Below are 22,017 nucleotides of genomic sequence, written 5' to 3' on the forward strand. Positions count from 1 at the left end.
ATTCCTCACAGTATCAGGAGTGTTAGATGAAAAGAAAATTGAACTCTTGTCATGATTAACACGCTGACCTGAAGCATCTCCATATATTCTGAGAATCTCATTCAATCTTAAGGCGCTTGCTGTTTTTGCACTGATGGAAATCAAGCTGTCATCTGCAAAGAGCAGATGTGTTACCCAAGGTGATCGGTAGCTAACCCGCAAACCTCGGTCAACAGTACCTCCATTGTACCTAGTTTTTTGGTAAAAATAATGGGTACTGAAATGCAGGCAATATAGAGAGCCTTATTCAAACGAAGGCATTCTCCTGACAGTCAGCCAATAGGGTGGTCAAGAGGAAGTCGGGAGTGTCCTCGAGCCAGCTATCAGTCACATTCAATGTGCAAGCATGCTTGGCACATAGATGCGCTGGAACGTTTGCTGGCCCGATTATATGTTGAATTATAAAAAGAGAAAAATCACTAGCAAGCTCTCCAATTTCAACTAAGATAAGGGCCACGATAGAACGAGAACTGTGACGAGTGTTCTAGAGATCAACCATCTCCAGGCAGTCCACCTGCATTATCGCATGCATGTAACCTCGAAGTTTGGCAAAAAGCACGTCATCACGCAGCGCCATTGCCTCGGCGATAAGAGGATCCGTAACACCAATGTAGGGCTTGCACCATGCACCAAACATTCTATTACTTGACCTTGCCACCCTTGAATTGCATACCATTGAATTGAGGTGGGCTCGCCCCTGCTCACAGCCGGCCATGACCGTTTTGATGTTTTCTTCGTCGTTAAAAGCCTCTAAGGCATTCCGTCGAGCAGGTGGTCTGCGCAGAAGCTTTGGAGTTGTAAGGAGCTGTGAGTCAGTGAATGTGAGGAACCACAGAGAAGACAGACATGATTATCATCCGATGGACTCGCCTCGTGCCGCCACAAGAAGGACTGCGTACTCCTCCTTCCCCCTGATGTTTTGCAGAGATAAACAGTGGGAGTGCGGCGGACGTTTGGCGCTGGAGGGGGCTGTGAGTGAGATTTGGAGGGGGGGGGGGACTAATGGCGAGGCGAGAGCTCGATGGGCCGGGCTACGACGCCTTTGTTCGTCTCTCCCGCCGGGGCTCTTTTCCTCTCAGTCCCTGTGATCGAACCGAATAGCACAAAGGCAAGATCAGGTCCTCCCAGCCCTCAGATGACATGACAAAGAGCTCCTAGGCCGTTGGATTCCCATGCTCCCATGACACAGCTGCTGGACCGTTGGATCATGGATCTGATCCAAAGGTGGACATTGGAGCCTCAACCTCGAGACCTGGGCTAAATTTCAGAACTATTCGAAGGGTTTTCTGCAATTTTCACGAGCCTCCATGTACCAAAAGAAAATTTGGAGTGTATAAATCAAGCCAAAATACTTTTTCTCAGAGCATCGACAACCGGACCCCCTATACCAGCCCCAAACGTTCGGATGGGCTGTCCGGTTAGTGTCCGGACAGAAAAACATCACCCAACCGGCCTCCTTATAGCCGGCCCAAATCCGGGACAGATATGGGTACACCCGGACGTGCCTGCCACGTCGGACTGAACGCTAGGGCCCACACCAATTCGCTCATATCTGCCTCCCCTCTCCTTGCCCGAGCAGCCATCTCCTGTTCTATGTCCGCCCTCCTCCGCACAACCATCACCGAACTTCCGCCGCTATCGGTACTTTGTCGCCATCTCCAACTCAGGTCTTCGCGCCCGGATGCCCCAACGCACACCCGTGCCGACCAGGCCGCCATCGGACAAGGTTGTCGCCACCGGACACCGCTCAGATACGTCAAACTCCCCCATATGTTCACCCCACTCTCTAGGGTGTTCGATGAAAACAGGCAGAGAAAGGGAATGGTTTTTTTATCTACCACCACTGATTGATGCCTCCGTTCCAAAAAAAAACTGCGGAAAAAAGGCAAACGATAGGCGCCAGTCAACCGACCCGATTTTCGGTCGGTCACCATGTGTGCGTCCGGCCGTTTGATTAAGAGCGTTATCTTCATTCCCCTCCAACTCTCACACGTATAGGACGAAAAAAGGAAAAGTTCGACAAACACCCCATCACCTAGCACATCTCATCGGAGGGAAAAAGCAGCTGCTCGCATCGGCGACGACTGCCGCCCGCGTCGCAGCACCGCTCAAAGGAAAAAAAAAAGCATCCACATGATTATCGTCTCCATCTCTTTTTGTTGCTTCCTCATCAGAGGTTGCAGCACCAGCGACCGCAGTTTCGCAGCAATCGTGTGGCCGACTGTAGCACTTTGTCACCTACTGGTCGCCAACCTTCAACTCCGGCCGCCACCAATCGCAACACCCGTCGTCTCCGATTGTAGCTCCTGCCGCAGACATGTATTTGAAAAAAATGTAGGCATCCCAACATACATTTGAAAAGCAAGCCTACTCCCATCATGTATGAGAAAAAGTAGGCATTCCAGCATATATTTTAAAAAATGTTAATTATGTATTTGAAAAATATTTAACATGTATAACAAAAGGTTTCCAATGTCCACGAAAAATGAACAACATGCATCAGAAAAATGTTGACATCAAAATATATACTTGAAAAAAAGTTAATCATGTATTTTGAAAATATTAAATGTGTATAAAAAATGTCTCTAATGTATACAAAGCATGTACAATGTGTATGAAAAATGTAGACATTGAACCATATATTTGTAAATAATGTATTTAAGAAATGTTAAACGTGTATAAAAGTGTTCCTTATGTGTAAGAAAATTCTCAATGTGTATGAAAAAAGTAGACATGAAAGCATATATTCTAAAAAACTAATAATCATGTATTTTGAAAATTTTAAACATGTAAAAAATGCTTTTGAGATGTATACGAATAATTTACAATGTTTATGAAAAATAGACATCAAAACTTATATTAAAAATGTATTTAGATATTTTAAACATGTATAGGCAATGTCCCTTATGTGTACTAAAAAGGTACACCATGTGTTAGAAAAATACGCATGAGTTGAAAAAAATGAAAAATGAAAAAAATATAAAAATAAAAGTAAAATAAATAAAAACCAAGAAGATCTTGAAGATTTTTTTTGAGAACTATTCTTCTCAAAAAGGAAAAGAAAATATGTATTTTCACAAGAAGAACATAGTTGCTTCCGCGAGCTATACTTCTTGAAAAGGAAGAAAAATCTGAGCTTATGTTTTTTTCTCATGATAACACAGATTTGCTTCCACGAGAAGCATAATTATGTTTGTTTTTGTTTCCATAAGAAACACATATTTGCTTTCGTGAGAAGCACAACTGTGCTCTCAAAAAAAATTAATGCTTCCATGAGAAGCATGTGTTTGATTATCATGAAAGCACATATTTGCTTCCGCGAGAGGTACAGTTAGTTTATAAAAAGAAGTAACAAAAAAGTTTAAAATCACAACTGCGCTTTTGGTCTTTGTTTTTATTTTTCCTGTTTTCCTTTTTTTTGTTTTTCTGGTATTCATTTTTGTTTATTTTTAGTTTTTTGTGAAGTAAAAGTTCGTTGAAACCTATTAGCATGGGATCTCGATGCAAGACTTAAGGAAAAAAATATTTTAAATAAACAAATCTATAAAATGGAAAACTCTTCTGTTACGACAAAACAACGCACATGCAACGTGTCACTTGTCAGCAGCGTTTGAGAAGCCGGAGGATGAACTTTAACCTGATTTCGGCGAAAGGCGCAGCTGGCCCAGGCAAACCAGGATCACAGCCCACTAGCTTGCGCCCTGCTGGGCCCAGACAGGCAGCCCACGAACTAAACTGACTCGAGAGGGGGAGCCTGCGGACGAACCAAACCCCTTCCCGGTCGCCGCCGCTCGTCGCCGCCGCCACTTGTCCAGGAGGGTACCCAGGCGACCCGCGTCGCCACTCGCCCAGGAAGTGTTGCTGCTCGTCCAGGAGGGTTGCCGCCCGCCCATCCGGCCTCCCGCTTCCCGCCTCCGCACGGTATCCCCCCTCAGCCCCTCTGACCTTTCCCAAATCCTAATTCCCTCTTGCACTGCTTGATGCCTTGCCGACTTGAATGATTTTTTCTTTCAATAGACTAGTTCAAATGTTCAACATTATTGATGGTTAGCTCCTGTAGTGTATAGAGTTTATTAGTTCAATGTAGAAAGCCTTTTCGTAAAAAATAATAATTTTAATTTTAGTAATCTTTGTTCCTGTGAGAGGAACTTGACTTTTGGTATGCCTTAAAACTGGGGTAATCTTTGGGGGTGATTTTTTGCCCTTAGTTTTTGGCCTGGGGTGTCAGCAAACCGTTGATCGCACCGATGGAGTCCGACGGCGAGCAGGAGGCGGCGGCCACGCCGACGCTGGGAGCCTCCGCGGGGGCGCCGTCGGCAGGACGGCTGAAGGGCTGCCCGGAGCTCTCGCTGGAGGGCGACATGCGAGAGATGGCCAAGACGGCCGTCTGGAGCGTCAGCTCCAGCAAGCCCGGCAATGGCGTTGCCTCCCTACGCGATGACAGCCTCGACACCTACTGGCAGTGAGCGCCCTCTTCCCCCGCATCGAAATCTCTCCCTCTTTGTTTCTCAGGGAATCACTGTATCTGTTTTGGGCGTTTGTCAGGTCGGACGGTGCGCAACCGCACCTGGTCAACATCCAGTTCCAGAAGAAGGTGCAGCTGCAGCTTGTTGTGCTGTACGTGGATTTTAAGCTGGACGAGAGCTACACGCCGAGCAAGATCTCCATCCGGGCCGGCGACGGCTTGCACAATCTCAAGGTGACCCCCTCCGGCTACTCCGCGATATATCGTTTCGAGAATGTTCAGGGCCTTGTGAACATAGCAGCGAGGTGCCCAGTGATAGATAGCACACATGTATCTCTGAAGTCTAAGTCATGATCTGTGCTCGATGGTGAGAGAGAGCACTTGGATAAAATTGTTGCTTGAGAATAAAAGTAATCTTGGCGCACTAAAAGTTTGCAATTCAATAAAGTTCATTGTATTGAAACAAAATTATTTATAGCAGCAAACAGGAAAACAACAGGATATTGTGGGGAAAATCAGGCTAGCAGCAAGTTGTCATGAAAGAACAAAAGCACCATTTCAGCTCAGACACTGTTTACCTTAAGATATGTATGTGTGCATTCACTAGTTGTGGTTCAGTTTAGAACTCAAATATGCATGCCTAAACGGCTGTGGTCAGTGGCCACTAAAATTTTATGTTTTTCAGAGCTTCATAGAGCATTCTAATTCATGACCTTTATATACCTGAGCAGCACTAGCTTTCCTGCTATGTCCAAACTGCTCAGCAACTGTGAAAAAAGATAAGCGATATCGGCCTTTCAGCTGGTGGTTTCACTGCTACATTTGCTATTTTTTCTCTTTTGTTTATTTTTGGCAGTCAGTATGTGGATTGTTGCCACAGCATTGGCACATCACAGTTTTGTGTGTCATGGTGCACCTTTCACTATATCATTTGGCATGCTTGCCGGCGACTTGCCAACCACAAAAGGTAGTGTCGTGTTCCCACAAACATACTTGTCTTGCTGAACCTAATGTCCTTCAGTTTTTGGAATGCACCAAATTTTATTGCCCATAACAAACCAGGTTTCCATATTTTACAGGCATGTTTTCCAACCAATGTACATTTTTGTTTACAAATTTTGACAGCTAATTAACTAGTTTACTTTGTAAATTTAATTGAACTATATAAGAAATAAAGCGGATTTTGCACGCCTGGGTGGGGGGGGGGGGGCACTATATTTGAGATATGTTTTGCCCACTTCAAAATGCACTATGTTTTTAAAAACAAATCATGCATGTCCATCAGGTTCTAACATGTCCAAATGAAAGTTTTGGTACGAAAACATGACTACATGTGTCCCGAGTAAAAATAAAAAATTGGTGCAGCTTGAATAGTCTGATGTCTTATAGGATTATTATACACTACCTTATTGTTGCACCATATTCTGACGTATCATAGGATTGCATTTACAGTAATATTCTGCAATGATTTTGCATTGCGTGTAGTTGTCCATTGGACACTCAAGTGATCCTTGGAAATTCAAATTTACAGTGCCAGTATTATTATATTGATCTCAAATGATGAACCATTATATCTACCATGCTTCCAGGAAATTAAAACGGTGGAACTTTCAAAGCCAGTAGGATGGGTTCATATATCATTATCTGGCACTGATCCCCGGTATGAATTTTGTAACTTAAACCCTATGATGCCTTTATTTTCCTTCCTCTAGCATTGACATGTCAGAAAGTAGCTGACAGTACCATCTGATGACATTATATGCATTTCTCGTTTTGGAATTTCCATGATGATAAAATTCTGTTTTGACATGTTGGATGTCACAAATTTTCAGCACACTGCCTGTGCAGGCCACTGCTTGCATAATTTTCCTTAGGCTTTGACAAACTTAGATACTCTGACGAAGTGTCAAGTATATCAGACACTGCAGCTAACTCATTTCAGTCAGATAATAGAGGTCCCATTAGCTTGCCATGAGGCATATAATTTGGCCACTGAGTATGCTCTAGAAATATACAAGGTTTTCAGAACTAATTTATGAGTGACACTATTTGGACCCCACTGCTTATGTGTACGGCCTTTGCAGGCGGTCGCATACTTTAATTCTCTTTCTTGGCATGTTAGAGTACGTTTTTTCTTTCAGCAGCCCCGTTTGATTGGGGTGAACAGTGAGGCATCCTCTCATGAATAATACCATGTTTCGCACAGAATAATTGAACTCATTCGAGAAGTACTCTCCACCATGATCAGTCGAAGCTTATTTGATTTTCTTTTCAAGTTAATTTTCAGCTTCAGCCTTATAAATTTTAGAGTAGTGTAGAGTGTCATCTTTAGTAGTAGCAAACTAGCAAAATATAAGTTGAGTGCCACAGAAAATATATTGTTGGATTCTTGTTTGAAAGAAGTTTCTCATGATACTATTTTTAAGGTACCTATATGTTTTGCTAGTTAAATCTAAGGTTAAAATTCGATCCAAAATAGGAGGGACTAATAAACCTGGACAGAGAAAGTACTGTGTAAGCTCTACAATAATTGATTGAGGGGTATGTGTACATCGATGCAAGGCCAGAGTCAGCCCTCTTGTTTTTCTAAAAAAAGGAAAACACTACAAGCAAACTATTGGTCAAAATTGTATCTTGAAATTCCTGTAGGAGTATCTAAAATGTCACTTATACTAGTACTAATGCATGAATATCTAAAATGTCAGCCCTCTATTACTAATTAATATATATCGCACATCTCCATCTCCTGCATCAGATACCGTGAGTGTTAAATGATGGAGATCCGTTCTTTTGGTTTTCATGCAAATCCTTCAGCCTGGCTATATACTAATTATTTGTGATGATCAGAGTTTGTTGCACGATTGCAATGCATCCGCTGCAGATACCCCTGCATTAATCCGCCGCCCAAACGATCTCCGTACGTCAATATATAATGGTCTTGCAATCGGCAGCCACAGCAACAAAAAACATAACATGGAGATCACCGCTTCCACCCTTTTGCTGCTTATCGCTGGTGTGCTGGTCCATGCCCTGCCTACGATCTGCACGACGGTAGGTGGCCTCAGCCTCCCACTGGTCGCCAACCACGACGAGGGCACGTACCGTGTGACAATGACGGTGTCGTGGTCCACGAGCTTCCACCACCGTCCATCCCTGACGCCCCCCTTGGAGTACATGTACGGCGTGGCCATAGGCGTCAGCACGGGCCACGGCAAAGGGGCTTACTTCCTCGTGCTGGACACGGCCAGCAGCCTGACGTGGATGCGATGCGTGCACTGCTTGCCGGAGCTCCGGCAACGAGGCCCGGTGTTCGACCCTAGCCACTCGAGCAGCTACCAACCTCTCCATCCAATGAGCTCCCTATGCCAACCGCCCAACCCCGTCCACCCCGCCGGCGACAAGTGCTCCTTCCACCTCCCAGAGGAGGCACACGGCTATGTTGGGCGTCGAGACCATCATGCTGGGTAATCCGACTTTGCCTATCCACAACATCGCCTTCGGGTGCGCGCAGGCTACCGAGGGGTTCGACACCAAAGGCACGTTTGCAGGCACACCGGGCATGGGCAGGCTGCCTACCTCCCTCATCATGCAGGCAGATCAAGGATCGTGTCGCCTGACGCTTCTCCTACTATCTGATTGGCCAAGGTCACGACCAGCGCCGACACGGCTTCATCAGCTTCGGCGCCGACATCCCAGAGCCCCCGCCTCTGGACCACCATCACATCAAGATCCTTCCTACGCCTCAACACCTTCCACACGGCGTCGCCGACTCGGCCTACTACGTGAAGCTTCTTGGCATAAGCCTTAATGGGTCCCCGATCCGGGGCATCCAACAGACTATGTTTGAGCGGCAGCGCGACGGGTCAGGAGGGTGCTTTGTGGACGCCGGCACACAGATCACCCATCTGGTGCCGGCGGCGTACACTCCCGCGGAGGAAGCGGTGGCCCGTGTGCTGCAGCAGTGGGGGTACAAGCGCGTGCGCGACCGCGACTTCCACCTGTGTTTCCGGGAGGAGCCCGGGATCTGGTTGCGCATCCCGAGGTTGACGCTCGACTTTGAGGGCCCGCCTACTCGGCACGGGGAGCCCACGCGCGCGCACCTGGAGATCGGCTCCCGGCACCTCTTCTTAAAGGTTGACAACGAGCAGTTGTTGTGCTTTGGCATATACCCCACGACCACGGGCCACCCGACGGTCATCGGCGCCATGCAGCAGGTGGATACGCGATTCATCTTTGACCTCAGGGCCAACACCATCACCATCCACCCGGAGAGCTGTGAAGCCGACACCGAGCCCACCCTGTCCGAGTGGTGACGAGGCTTGTACCATTCATTAGCTGCTCGTCAATCATTAGTCACTCATGTTTAAGATCATTGTGCGCCATCCTTAACTGAGTGGCAAATCAGAATATATAATAAACCATGAATATTCATGCATAGTGTCCTCCCTTTTTTAGTTGAGTTGTAGATTCAACCTAGACTTGGTTCATATCTGCAAAAAAGGTAACCACATCATTAAGTTAGTTAGGATCCGAAAATAACTCTGGTGTTGGGAACCTCTTGTACATGGGCCGCCCCCTTCGACCAGCAGATTCAACGTAGACTTGTTCATACCATGCTTCCAGGAAATTAAACCGGTGGACCTTTCAAAGCCAGTAGGATGGGTTCATATTTCATTATCTGGCAGTGATCCCCGGCATGGATTTTGTAAATTAAACCATATGGTATGATACGTTTATTTTCCTTCTATTAGCAATTGAAATTCAGAAGGTAGCTCACACTACCATCTGATGACATAATATGCATTTATCGTTTGGTAATTTCCATGATGAAAAAGTTCCATTTCGACATGTTGGACGTCTCGAATTCTCAGCACACTGCCTGTGCAGGCCACTGATTGAATAATTTTCCTTTGACTTTGACAAACTTAGATACTCTGTTGATGGTGTTAAACAAAAAGATACTCTGTCGATGTGTCAAGTATATCGGACGCTGCAGCTAACTCATTTCAGTCTAATAATAATATCCCATTCATGAGCTTGCTATGAGGCATATAATTTGCCCATGAGTATACTCTAGAAATACACGAGGTTTTCAGAACTAATTTATGAGTGGCACTATTTGGATCCCACTGCTTAAGCGTATGGCCTTTGCAGTACATTATAATTCTCTTTCTTGGCATGTTTGTGCAGAGAAACATTCATTCATGCATTTATGCTCCAAATCGCGGTGTTGGCCAATCACCTGAATGGGAGGGACACTCATGTCCGACAGATTAAGATATACGGGCCAAGACTGTAAGTTGGATACTGTACAAGCAGCCAACCAACCATCTGTTTGCATTCCGTAACACGAGAATGTATGGTCAATTATTTCTATGTTTTCCTTGAGGAGTAAGGTTAAATCCAAGCACCGCCAGTTTAGATATAAAAATAGTACTTAGATATTGTATGTGCGAATAACAGACAGTTTATACACACTAATGACCCTGATTTAAGTAGTGACTTAGGTCTCGTGGTTTTTACTCAGGCCCTGTTTGTTACCTTGTGTTTCAGGAACCCCGTTCCTCACCAGCATTTCCACTTCATTTCCAGGGAATGCATAATGTACTCTAGCGTCAGGTGAGATTCCCCGAACCCTCGCCGCCTCACTGGGGAGGGATCATCCTCGGTCAAGGTGACCTTGATTGTGGCCTGCACGCTTCAGTACGAACGCCGACATGAATTAAGTAGCCGCTGAAGTATTCTGCCTATGTTAGTGTGGATCGAGTTGCCGCTGAAGCATCATGCACATCTACCATGTAGTTGATCTTGTATCCCATTCCATCTACCATCTATTATTGGTACATCCTTTTCATCCATGTAATATACACCCTCCATTCCCTTATACAAAGCCACTTTGTCTTTCGTGTCAAACTTTGATTTATAATTTTGGTCAACAAAATGTGAATTATATGTCGTAAAAAATAAATCATCGATAAGTTCTTTGAGATGTGCATCCAATGACATACTTCTTTGTGACATATACCTCACTTTTTGTCGGTAATATTAATGGTCAAAATTAGATATAAAAACATGAAGTTGCCTTGGATAAGAATGGAGGGAGTAACATTTGTTTTGCAATGGATGGGAATGTTCTCCCAGTACTATATGTTTATCTCATATGTTTATCTCTCCCTACAGCACCCGCCTTACTAATGCGTGGGAGGCATTAGTACGTTTTTTCCGTTCCATTCAGCAACCCCGTTGATTGGGATAAACAAGGTGGCACTCTCTCATAAATAATATCATGTTTCACACATAATAAGCTAAACTCGTACGAGAGGTATTCCCCACCATGATCAGACTGAACTTTTGATTTTCTTTTCAAGTCAACTTCAAGTTCCGCCTTATAAATTTTAAAGTGGTGTAGAGTGTGCCATCTTTACTATTTAGCAAACTAGCAAAATATAAGTTGAGAGCCACAAAAATATATTACAACTTTTACAGTAGTTGGCATTTTTTGGAGCCGTTCGTTTGTCTCGATCTAACGACGCATACATACGTAGTACTCGAAAGTACGCGGATGAAAATACTCGAAAGTACTATTAGTCTAGGGGCATTTTAGTCCTAGGAAATATATGACAAGGTGGGGCCCTCTCGTCCAATGCAAAACCGCCGCCCCTCTCCTCCAATGCAAAACCGCCGCCCCTCTCGTCCAATGCAAAGCCGCCGCCGTGCTCCTTCCCCTCTTCCATCACCATTGCAACCGCGGCCATCTCCTAGCCTTCTCCTCCTTCTCGCGGCCGCAACTTTGCTCTTCTCATCTTCCACATCCACCCCCCTCTTCCATCCACGCAAAATCCTCGATGGAGCAGCAGATCGAGCACATCGGCGGCGGCGAGAACGCCGACTTCATGGAGATCGCCGGCGGCGAGAACGCCGACTTCAGGGAGATCGCCGGCGGCGACCAGGTCAAGATGGCCAGGTTGACGGAGATCCGTTCTTGGTTTCACAACATATTGCAGATGAACTGGACGACAATGGCCACTTTGAAGCAAATGACGAGGAGGGAGAGGGCAAAGCTTCCCCCCCCACCCGCACAACCGATGCACAAGGTCGAGATCCTCCTCTGGGCGATGGAGCAGGCCGATTCGTCCAGCCCGTGGACCAGGCGTAGGTGGTGGGCGTTCAGATCCAGGGTAGAGCATCCACTGGATCAGGAACCCACGGTGCACGAGGTGCCGTTGCAGATTGTGGAGCCTCCAACCGAGTCGGAGATGACTCAGAAGCGCAAGAGGAGGAGGACAGTGGTCGCGACATCGCTTCCCTGCCGTTCTCCACGCTTCCCTCGCCGCTCTCCTCGTCTGAACGGCGGCCGTAGCTATGTTTAGGGTAAGATTGCTGAATTTCATTCATCATTACTTCCCACTTGCTTAATTTGATTCTCTGCAATATGTTCTTGCTACCTGTGTACTTGAATCCGTAGCCTCTGGATGGCAGCTTAGTTTGATCGACGAGGCTGTAATGAGTCTAGGCATATAGCATTGCTATGTTTACTTGCTACGTTTTGATGTGCTGGAGTGGTATCCATGATAGGAAATTTTGTCTGTCACCTCAAGAGTTGTGTTCAAATTACGTGATGCAATCTGTGTAAATTGAACTTGCAATATTTTGGCTGCAAGAAGTGCCTCTAGAAAAGTTCAGTACACAGTTTAGAGTGATAGACTCTGGGTTGACACTGAAATATTTCAATACTGCAAGTTTAGTAGATAGTTGTAGGCATTGAAATATTTCAGTACTGACAGGTTCACACTGAAATATTTGAGTAGTGCAATTGCAGTACACACGGGTACACACTGAAAAATTTCAGTAGTGCAATGCAATTTCAGTACACACGGGTAGACACTGAATATTTCAGTACTGCAGTTTCAGTACACGCACGCAACCCCAGAAATATTTTGGTGTAGCAGTTTCTGTACACGCGCGTAGCCACTGAAATATTTCGGTGGTGCTGTTTCAGTACAAGCACGTAGCCTCTGAAATATTTCGGTGGTGCACTTTCAGTACACGCACGTACCCACTGAAATATTTCAGTGGTTCACTTTCAGTACACGCACGTACGAAATGAAATATTTCAGTGGTGTTGTTTCAGTACACGCATGTAGCAACTGAAATATTTCAGTGGTGTTGTTTCAGTACACACACGTAGCCACTGAAATATTTCAGTAATGCACTTTCAGTACAGAGATGTAGACACTGAAATATTTCAGTAGTGCCCTGTCGGTGATCTTGCATCCAAATATTTAGGGCTTCCTAATGATTCAGCAAAAAAATAGACATAAGCAGTGAAATAATTTTTGTAGGGATGTTGGCTTACTCATGTTGCCGTGCTGTACAACCTTTTGCTTCACTTCCTGTAAGTGCTTCTTGCATGTGCTATGGCCTACATGCTGTTTACTCTCATCACAGCAGTGATTTTGCATCTTGCAAAGGTCTTATTAATTCAACATTGACTTCTATGAACTTTGTATTCAAATTCGTATCCTCCTACAGTTGTTGTGACAGATTTCCTTGGCATCTTCAAATTACCGTACTGTCATTTTTCCAATACCAACTGTATTCAATCTGAAACTTTCAGTTACTTATATGCTACAGGTGGAATCATGGATAGGTTGCTGAAGATGCTGCGCCTCACAATAAAAGTCCCTTGCTCAACCTCAACATCACAAGCTTTTTTGCATTTCTAGTTGTCTCACTATTTCATGTGATGTATTTGAATACCAGAAGTTGTTATGCATTACAAGTTCAATATGATAATTGTAGTACCTGCAGTCTGTGTGTTATCTGTTTTGTATGTGTGGGATCAAAATCTAATACGGTTCTCCTATTTTCATGGCCTTGATGCTAAGTTAAGTACATGCTGGTTAGAGTGATCGGAGCGAAGGGTGGCGCTGGTGGGAAATATTTTAGGGTTTTATCGTCGTGATAACCCTAGAAAATTAATAAAAACGTCGAAAATCAATGGAACTAGTCATGGATGCTTCTCATGTTGGTACAAGGGTGAAGAAAGAATACAGGTCCATTTGAAGCAAGTCGAGAAAAACCCATCCTTCTCATGTTGATACAGGTCCATTGGAAACCTAGCTTTGTTTGTGCAAGAGATCATGTGTGCCAAATTTTGGGTGATTTGGAGGTGGTCGAAAAAATCACCGCATTCCGGAGGGACCATTTGGTCTAACTTAAGCCATTTTTTGAACAAAGGTGGTTTTTTCCACCACCTCCAAATCACCCAATTTCTCTATGACACGGTGACCTACATGTGCCAAAAATGTCCATGAAAGAAAATTTGGAAAAAATATATTTTACAATGCCCCCCTGAGGTATAGGCCGATGTTTTGATCAGTCAGTCTAGAGGGTAGTATAAATTCAAAAAAATTCAAAACAAAATATAAAACCATGGAAACCTAGCTTTGTTTGTGCAAGAGATCATGTGTGCCAAAATTGAGGTGATTTGGAGGTGGTCGAAAAAATCACCGCATTCCGGAGGGACCATTTGGTCACTTAAGCCATTTTTTGAACAAAGGTGATTTTTTCCACCACCTCCAAATCACCCAATTTCCCTATGACACGGTGACCCACATGTGCCAAAAATGTCCATGAAAGAAAATTTGGAAAAAATATATTTTACAATGCCCCCTTGAGGTATAGACCGATGTTTTGATCAGTCAGTCTAGATGGCAGTATAAATTCAAAAAAATTCAAAAAAATATAAAACCTTGGAAACCTCGCTTTGTTTGTGCAAGAGATCATGTCTGACAAAATTGAGGTGATTTGGAGGTGGTCGAAAAAATCACCGCATTCCGGAGGGACCATTTGGAGGTGGTCGAAAAAACCCGTCCTTCCACACGGACCCTTACCTCCTACCCGAACGGCCACCGGTGAAGGAGGTGAATTTTTGGACATGTTAAGAATAATTTTTCCTTGTTGTGGGCATGGCCACCCAAGTGGATCGACAACGTGCTCTTCTCGCGTCACCTCCGAGAAGTATTTTACGCATTTAATCGTATTAGAAAATCCATACAAATGCCGACAACCTTACCAAACTAGTCATGCTTCCTTCTCATGTTTTGAATCAAAGAAGTAGAATTTTTTTGGGTCCATTTACATCATGTCCGGCAAGTTTGTTTGTACGTGTTCTCCGTGTGTGTGAATGACATGTGGGATCCACATGTAAAAACCCCATACGCAAAAAAGAGGCCCAACCAAAGTGCCCGACGGAGTTTCGAACCTAGGGCATTAGTTTGTGATGGGGAGGGTGTTACCACTGGGCTGATGATGCATTTTCATACAAATTACGTGCCCTCATATTTAAGAAATTCATTTACCATACCTATCATGTGTAACCACTGCTGGTGTCCACGTGTCAGCAGTTTGAAGGGCGGCGCGGGGGCATAGCGCACGCGAGGTGCATGGCGCGGGGCAAACCCCACGCGTCCACACTATGGAAGGCCCTGGTAGGTGAGACAAATCACCCCCCTCGACCCCTCGGCAACTCCAAGAGGCAGCCGCATTCATTTTCTTCCCCAATTCGGGTAGAAAACCCTCGTCCTCTCCCACTCCAGCCATACCACCTCGTCCTCTCCCAAACCCTCCTGGCTTCCTCAGCAATCCACTCCTCCTCCTCGTCTCGTTGACCGCCGATGAAGCACGGCCGTGAAGATGCAGCCGACGAGCCGGAGGCAACCATCGGTGGAGAGCAGTCTGCTGCCGTGGGTGCCGCCGCGGTTGCAGCGGCTGAGTCCGCCGTAGCGGCGACGGCTGGCGGTGCAGCAACTGCTGTGCCTCCTCCCGCTGCCATCCCAGCCGTCAAGCTACCAGTCGGAGAGCATGTGCACGAGAAGGTGGGGGAAGATCTGGACGAGGAGACGGCGAGGCTCCATGAGAGAATCGAGGAGGAGTTCTACGGGGGGGGGGGCACTGTGGACGAGATAGAGTTCGAGATGGCTGTGGATCCCAGGAAGGGCAGCGACTTCGACGAGGATGTCATCGACGAGCTGTCGGAGGTACTACTCTGGTTTTTTGAGATTTATTTTTCCTTCATGTACTCTGTTTTTTCATGGCATTGGGGTTTTTCTTGTTAAGTACATGAGAATCAAATTCATATGGGCGTGCTAGTTGAAAGGATCTAGCATAGATTTTCTTGCATAATGAATGGTGGTTTTTGAATCTGAATCATTTTCTTAAAGTATTGATGAGGTATTTCTACTCATGTACTGGCCCCTCCATAATGTTTGCGTACATGTAGGATTGTAGGGATCTAGCATAGATTTTCTTGTTGGATGGTGATTTTAGAATCTGATTCATTTTCTGTTCGAATAGACAGAAGAAAAAAACCACTAGTATAGCTAAAACTCCATCAAGCAGGCAGATGATGCATTTGCAATATAATGGCAATTTACTGAATTGACACAGAGTTGCCATACTGATCTCTTAAACACCACCCGTCGACTCATGTCCTTCTTAACTATCATATGATGCATCTACATTCAGTTTTAATTGGTAAGAATCCTGTTCTGACCACTTGATTATTTCTTTGACACCATTTCCTGTTTTGGCAATTGGTCTGCCTTGTTGCATGAGGACAGAACCAATACCTTGACCTGATGCATCTGTTTAAAAAGTAAATGGTAGGGTCAAATAAGGCAAAGCCATAACAAGAGCAGTGACCAGACAATTCTTCAATGTTGTGAAGGCCTCAATTTGAGCATCTGACCACTGGAATGAATCTTTTTTAGACAACATGCCCTAAATACTCAACTTGTATTTGTAAAACTAGAATTCAATTTCTGAATCTTTTTTAGACCACTGGAATGAATCTTTTTTAGCATATATTTGTAAAACTAGAATTCAATTTCTGATTCCAATAAATAGACAAAAAACACTTTGTTTTGCATGACAACATTTCCTGTTCCAAGTTAGTTGCTCCAAAGTATTTTCCTCACCGGTATCATCAGAGTCACAAGATAAGGGATAAAGATAGTAGCCCATAGCTCCTTTGTAACTACCGACGACTAGACAGTTGGATTTAACCCTAACTAATTGCATATACCAATTGATGAGAGGCGTCGTAGCAAGGCATTGCATTCCACTGTGATAAAGCTTGGTCTATTTTGACATTTTGATTATGTCGTAAATCTAGTATCGACGCATCACTTGACGAGCACACTGACATCAGTTTAATGTCAAGTTAGTCGTACGAAATGACAAAACAATCTCTCTCTCTCTCTCTCAGATAGATGAAATCGAGCTGTATGGGCTGTAGCGTAGTTCTGCATTATGCGTTGACTTGTCAGTGTGCTCTTGGCATTTTCGTCCATACTAACAATGTTGGAGAATTAGTATTGCTGCTCTCAGAAAGAATAATGGTTTCTTGATTCCAGTAGATAGAAGAAACCCCCGAAGCCTTTTTTCTGATTCCAATCAGAATTACACCTGTAACAATTATCAAGTATCATTAAACCAAGCCACATTATGAATTCTTTCATGTGTTAATTATGTACTTCTTGTGCACTAATCTATCAATGCAACTATTCCACCGTCCATATTTATGCATGTCAAATTATTTGGGTCAATTATGTATGTGCATATACGCCTTATTTCAAGCAAATAGATAGTTGTCATGTTACACGTCTGTACTTTTCATACATTCTAATTAAGAGCAATGTAGCAGAATAGATTAACTGAGTTCTTCTTTGTGTACTAATTCACAGGAGGATGACGATGATGTGGGGTATGACATGGACAGCAGGCACAGCAAGAGCCGCTACATCATGAGGCAGCTGATTGCTGGAAAATTCAAGTACCGTTTCTATGGAAAGCTTGGCTGCCCCTTCTGTGGCAAGGCGATCAAGGGCGGCATAGATGGCTTGATGCAGCATGCCGTCTCCACTGGCAACTCCTACAGTAGGAAGCAAAAGGCCAGTACTCTGGCAAAACATGCGGCCTACGGGCGCTTCCTCAAGATTGTCAAAGTCAATGAGCCCTACTACATCCCGCCGCGCCGCCGCTGAACAAGGGAGACAAGTGATGTGCTGCTAGACTGCTGCTGCTGCCCCAGGACCGTCGTGTCCTTTTATGTTATCGGTATTCGCTGGTCGACTCTAAAACTTATGGTCTATGGTGTGTAAGAACTTATGTCCTATGGTCTATGGTGGGTGTGAACTTATGGTGTGCGGTCTGCCGTTTAACTAAGTGTTTGCTGCTAATCTGCTTAAGTGTGGTCTAAGTTGTTATTAGTACTATTTTGCTGATGCATGTTAGGTATTGTACAATGGTAGATGCTAAGGGTGATGCTTAGAAAAATAAACCGAGTTTTTCTGAAGCACCATTGCCTATTCCTACAGGACAGACGCCTAGTTAAGCGTCTACCCTGTACAAATAAGCACCGGTGCTTAAGAAAAGCCTGGTTTATCTCTCTAAACACCTCGCCTAATCACCTTGCATTGTACAAGGCCATAGCAACTCAAGTATCGTACGGTGGTCTATGTTATGTTTGCTGTGTTATTCTTCCGTTCTAGAATCGTACGGTGATGCATGCTAGGAACTCTACTACAATGACTATGGTAGTTATAGCTTGGCATGATTATGTTCAGTTTATAACTCAGGATGTTCCAGCCATATCTATGACCAGTTACAACTGAACTATGCATTAGTTTTTGCCAAAAGTAAAGCATGCAAATGATTGCCAATTCTACCTATTGCCATTTGAAGCTTTGTACTGAGGATGCATTAGTTATTGCAATAAGTAGAGGATGCTCATGTTTCCCAGAAGTGCCTGTTTCCACTTTCTGGTAAGAACTGAACATGTATCAAATTATGCTAAAAGTAGACCATGAGCATGAACATGTATCAATTGCTGCTTCCTATTTGTGTTTGAATGGGCTCAACATATCTTGTGATGGTTTAGGGTCTCTGCGTGACCGTGATGATAACTCAAGATGTTCCAGCCATATCTATGACCAGTTATAACTCAACTATGCATTAGTTCTTGCCAAAAGTAAAGCATGCAAATGATTGCCAATACAACCGTATTGCCCGTTCAATTTTTGTACTGAGGATGCATTACTTATAGCAGTAAGTAGAGGATGTTCATGATTGCCAAAAGTACATATATCCACTTTATGATAAGAACTGAACATGTATGAAATGATGCTAAAAGTAGAGCATGAGCAAGATCATATATCAATTGATGCTACCTATTTAAGTTTGAATGGGCTCAACATTTGTTTGGCTATGGTCTTGCTGTCAAATTTAAGTGGATCATTTAACATATGATCCACTTATGAGTTTAAGCACACAACCTATTTGGTCATGCATAAAATAAGCGCAGTTTAACAAGGGTATCCAATTGCTTAACCACGTGAAGTTGTGCAAACCCTATGAGGGTTCAACTACTAAGAGAGCGGCCGACAACGATTAAAAAAAGCTACGATCAGGAAATACCTTCTCTCGGAGACGTCGGCATCGAGTTGATGGCCGCGTATAGTGCATGGCAAACTAGAAGTGCCCATATAGCGCGGTAGACGGCGTCAAGGATATACGACGGGTTCACGCGAGGACGGGGCGGCGAGAAGAACACTGATGTCCGACCCCTCACGGCGGTGGGCGGTGGCCGGCAACTCCTGTAATCCGTGTGAGCCCGGGTCTCCGATCTGATCTTGCAGCGGTCGTGGGAGATGCAGATGGCACGACCGGGTGGTTAGAATGAGGCGCTGTAATCGCGAGATTTCAATAATATCACAATGATATCCCAAAAGATCTAGAAAATATTGTCCTTGTTTTTTTAGTATTAACAATGGTTTCTTCGTGGCACATATGCCTGAAAAACGCCATACGTGACAAAACTTGCAATACATGTTGAAAATGGTCGACATTGTACTAATGAACGAAAAAATCACGCATGTGACGAAACTTCCAAAATTTGTTGAAGATGGTTGATTTGGAGATGTTCTACAATTTCACTGCAATATTACATATTTATTTTATAATTAAAATTCAATGATGCAAGGTTTTACATGTTTTTCAATTGTTTTCAAACTTAAACTTTTTACACATGTCCAAGAAAGGCAATGTGACAAGGTTTTACATGTTTTTCATTGTTATCAAACTTAAACTTGTCACATAAGACACGTGTACCTAAAAAAAGGAAGTGTTATTTTAGTATAAGTCAAAATGTCTCATAGGCAAAAAAAATATTTCATAGAAAAAAAAGCCCACCTACCTAACATGATATTTCACACACCACAGCCCGCATACGATTACAAACCCAGTGATATGGGCCAGGATGCAGGCCCGTGGTGGGACTAAACTCAGACGCATGCGCACCTAGCAGTGCACAGAGCGCGGTTGCCACGACGGACTGCAACTGCGCCCCACCACAACTACCCCCACGTCCTAGACGAACTGCCTCCCCCACGTCCCCATCCCAGGCGTGAAAAAGCCCCAAATCGACTACATCACTGCCTCATTCCGAGAACCTCCATTGCCGCTTCCATCTCTTCTGCAAACAACCCACAAACATCTCTCTTCGAAGCCTGCAGTCACAGGAGGAGGGCAATGGCGGAGGAAGCGCCTGCCAAGCGTCATTGTGGCCAGACGTCCCACCAGAGCGGCAACCTCGGCGTCGTTCACGTTCTCGGTCAGAAGCGCGAGTACACCGTAACCCTCACAGGGGTTGAGCTCCACGACAAGGAGACGCTGGAGGTCGTCTGCACCAGGGAACCAGACAAGGCCGACGAGATGATCTCAAGGATCAGGAGGAGCGCCTGCGGCTTGTACCCCCACATCATGGGCGTTGATGTGGAGTTTACCAAAGATGATGAACCTCCGCAGATGGCAGCAGTTCTGCAGATCAGCGTGGAAGGTCTCTGCCTCGTGTACCACATTGCTGCGGCCACAAAATGGTGAAGTATCCTACTCATTCACCCTCTTCCATTCATCAATACTGCTCCCTCAAAATTTCATTAGACTAGTTTCATACTAGATGTACTAGTGTAGTTTGTGAAAATGGATGCACTAGTGCAGTTCCTCAAAGTAGATGCACTAGAATATATTTTGACCCTGATGCACTTAGTATCTGAAACTGTTGCACAAGATTAATTTGTGAGGTTGATGTACCAGTGTAGTTTCTCATCTTGATTCATTAGTGTAGTTTCTGAACTTCATGTAGTGAAGTAGTTTCTGAACTTGGTCTGGTGTTATTTTCACCACCAAAAAAACTTAAGAACTTGGTGAAGCAGAGGTATATGTTATTTTATTCAAAATAATAAAACTAAACTGGCACTAAGAAAGCAAATAGATCATTGACTCAACTATATATTCCGAAAAGAAAAATAACATGGTGTACTTGATTTTAATTTCAGAACTTTGTGTACTAGTTTCTGAACTACATTCATCCATGACTTATACTGTATAAGCATCTACTCCATGTATTATTCACTTGTAAACCGTAAAAACAGAAGATTAAATCTTGAAAAATAAACACTAGTACTCCATGTATTCATCACTTGTCTCTCCCCTAGCAGGCCAAAGCGCCTCAAAGAGCTCCTACAGGAGGAGAAGTTGTTCACCTTTGCCGGTTTCAGCATTAAAAATGACAGGGACAAGCTGAAGTTGTCTGGTTTGGAGATAAACCCCAACAAGCACATCGACATTCAGCGGAACTGGAGAGTTCCATACAACGGAAAACCGTACGACTCCTTGGCTGATGTTGCAGCCAGCGTCATCCACCCATTCTACAGAAAGATGAAGAAGAAGATCGATAGGGAGGCAGACCATAAACTGTGGGGGGACAGCCCACTGCCAAATTACCTCATCGAGTACGCAGCAATAGATGCGTACGCCACCTACAAGTCGTGGAAGATAATCGACAACATCAAAAGAGGTCTGGAAATTTCAAAAGAGCAGGAAGCGGACCCCTACAACCACTGCCACTATGCGGGATGAGGAGACATCAAAGTCTGCCTTCGTGTTGCTTGAGCTTGTGCTTGTCCTTTATCTTGTTGTTTGAAATTTGTAGTTTGCTTTTCTTGGGTTAAACCAGCTTGTTTATGTCATGTGTGTCAGAGTTGAACCAGTTTGTTTATGTCCTGTTTGTCAGGGTTGAACAAGTTTGCTTATGTCATCAAGTACATAGTTTGCTTATCTCGTTAAATAAGTTTGCTAGCTTCCTATTTGTTTATCCATCAAAACAAATATTCAAGTAAATTGTGAATGGAACTTTGTGGCTGCTCTTCAATACTCCCTACGTAAACTAATATAAGAGCGTTTAGATCACTATTTTAGTAATCTAAACGCTCTTACATTAGTTTACAGAGGGAGTACTAGTTATCAATGGAACTAATCACAGAAGGTTGTGCCATGTGTAGTTTTGGTTCAGAATTGTATGGAAAAGTAAACAATTACTACAATTAGAACTAAACTCCATTAACCGAACCTACGAAAAAAGGTCCCCCAACCCCCCAGCTTTATACTAT

The 22,017-nt window shown here is 44.2% G+C and overlaps 1 protein-coding gene and 1 pseudogene across 3 annotated transcripts; both read left to right on the forward strand.

Moving 5' to 3' along the window:
- Window positions 1-3,801: 3,801 nt before the first annotated feature.
- LOC123145995 (anaphase-promoting complex subunit 10) lies at window positions 3,802-10,417 on the forward strand. 3 transcript variants are annotated; one of them, XR_006472579.1, is made up of 6 exons: window positions 3,802-3,960; window positions 4,248-4,501; window positions 4,585-4,738; window positions 6,094-6,164; window positions 9,695-9,861; window positions 10,058-10,417. XR_006472579.1 is itself a non-coding variant. In XM_044565552.1 (6 exons), the coding sequence occupies exons 2-6, from the start codon at window positions 4,287-4,289 to the stop codon at window positions 10,125-10,127; spliced, it is 615 nt and encodes a 204-aa protein (XP_044421487.1). In that variant the 5' UTR covers window positions 3,802-3,960; window positions 4,248-4,286; the 3' UTR covers window positions 10,128-10,417. The 3 variants fall into 3 exon arrangements, 2 of the variants coding, with proteins under 2 accessions (XP_044421487.1, XP_044421488.1); XM_044565552.1 differs by having other exon boundaries at window positions 9,695-9,799; XM_044565553.1 differs by having other exon boundaries at window positions 9,695-9,799; window positions 10,097-10,417.
- Window positions 6,171-9,657, forward strand: LOC123145994 (aspartic proteinase nepenthesin-2-like; annotated as a pseudogene).
- Window positions 10,418-22,017: the final 11,600 nt, after the last annotated feature.

The sequence above is a fragment of the Triticum aestivum genome, chromosome 6D (genome assembly GCF_018294505.1).
Source record: "Triticum aestivum cultivar Chinese Spring chromosome 6D, IWGSC CS RefSeq v2.1, whole genome shotgun sequence".
Lineage (NCBI taxonomy): Eukaryota > Viridiplantae > Streptophyta > Magnoliopsida > Poales > Poaceae > Triticum > Triticum aestivum.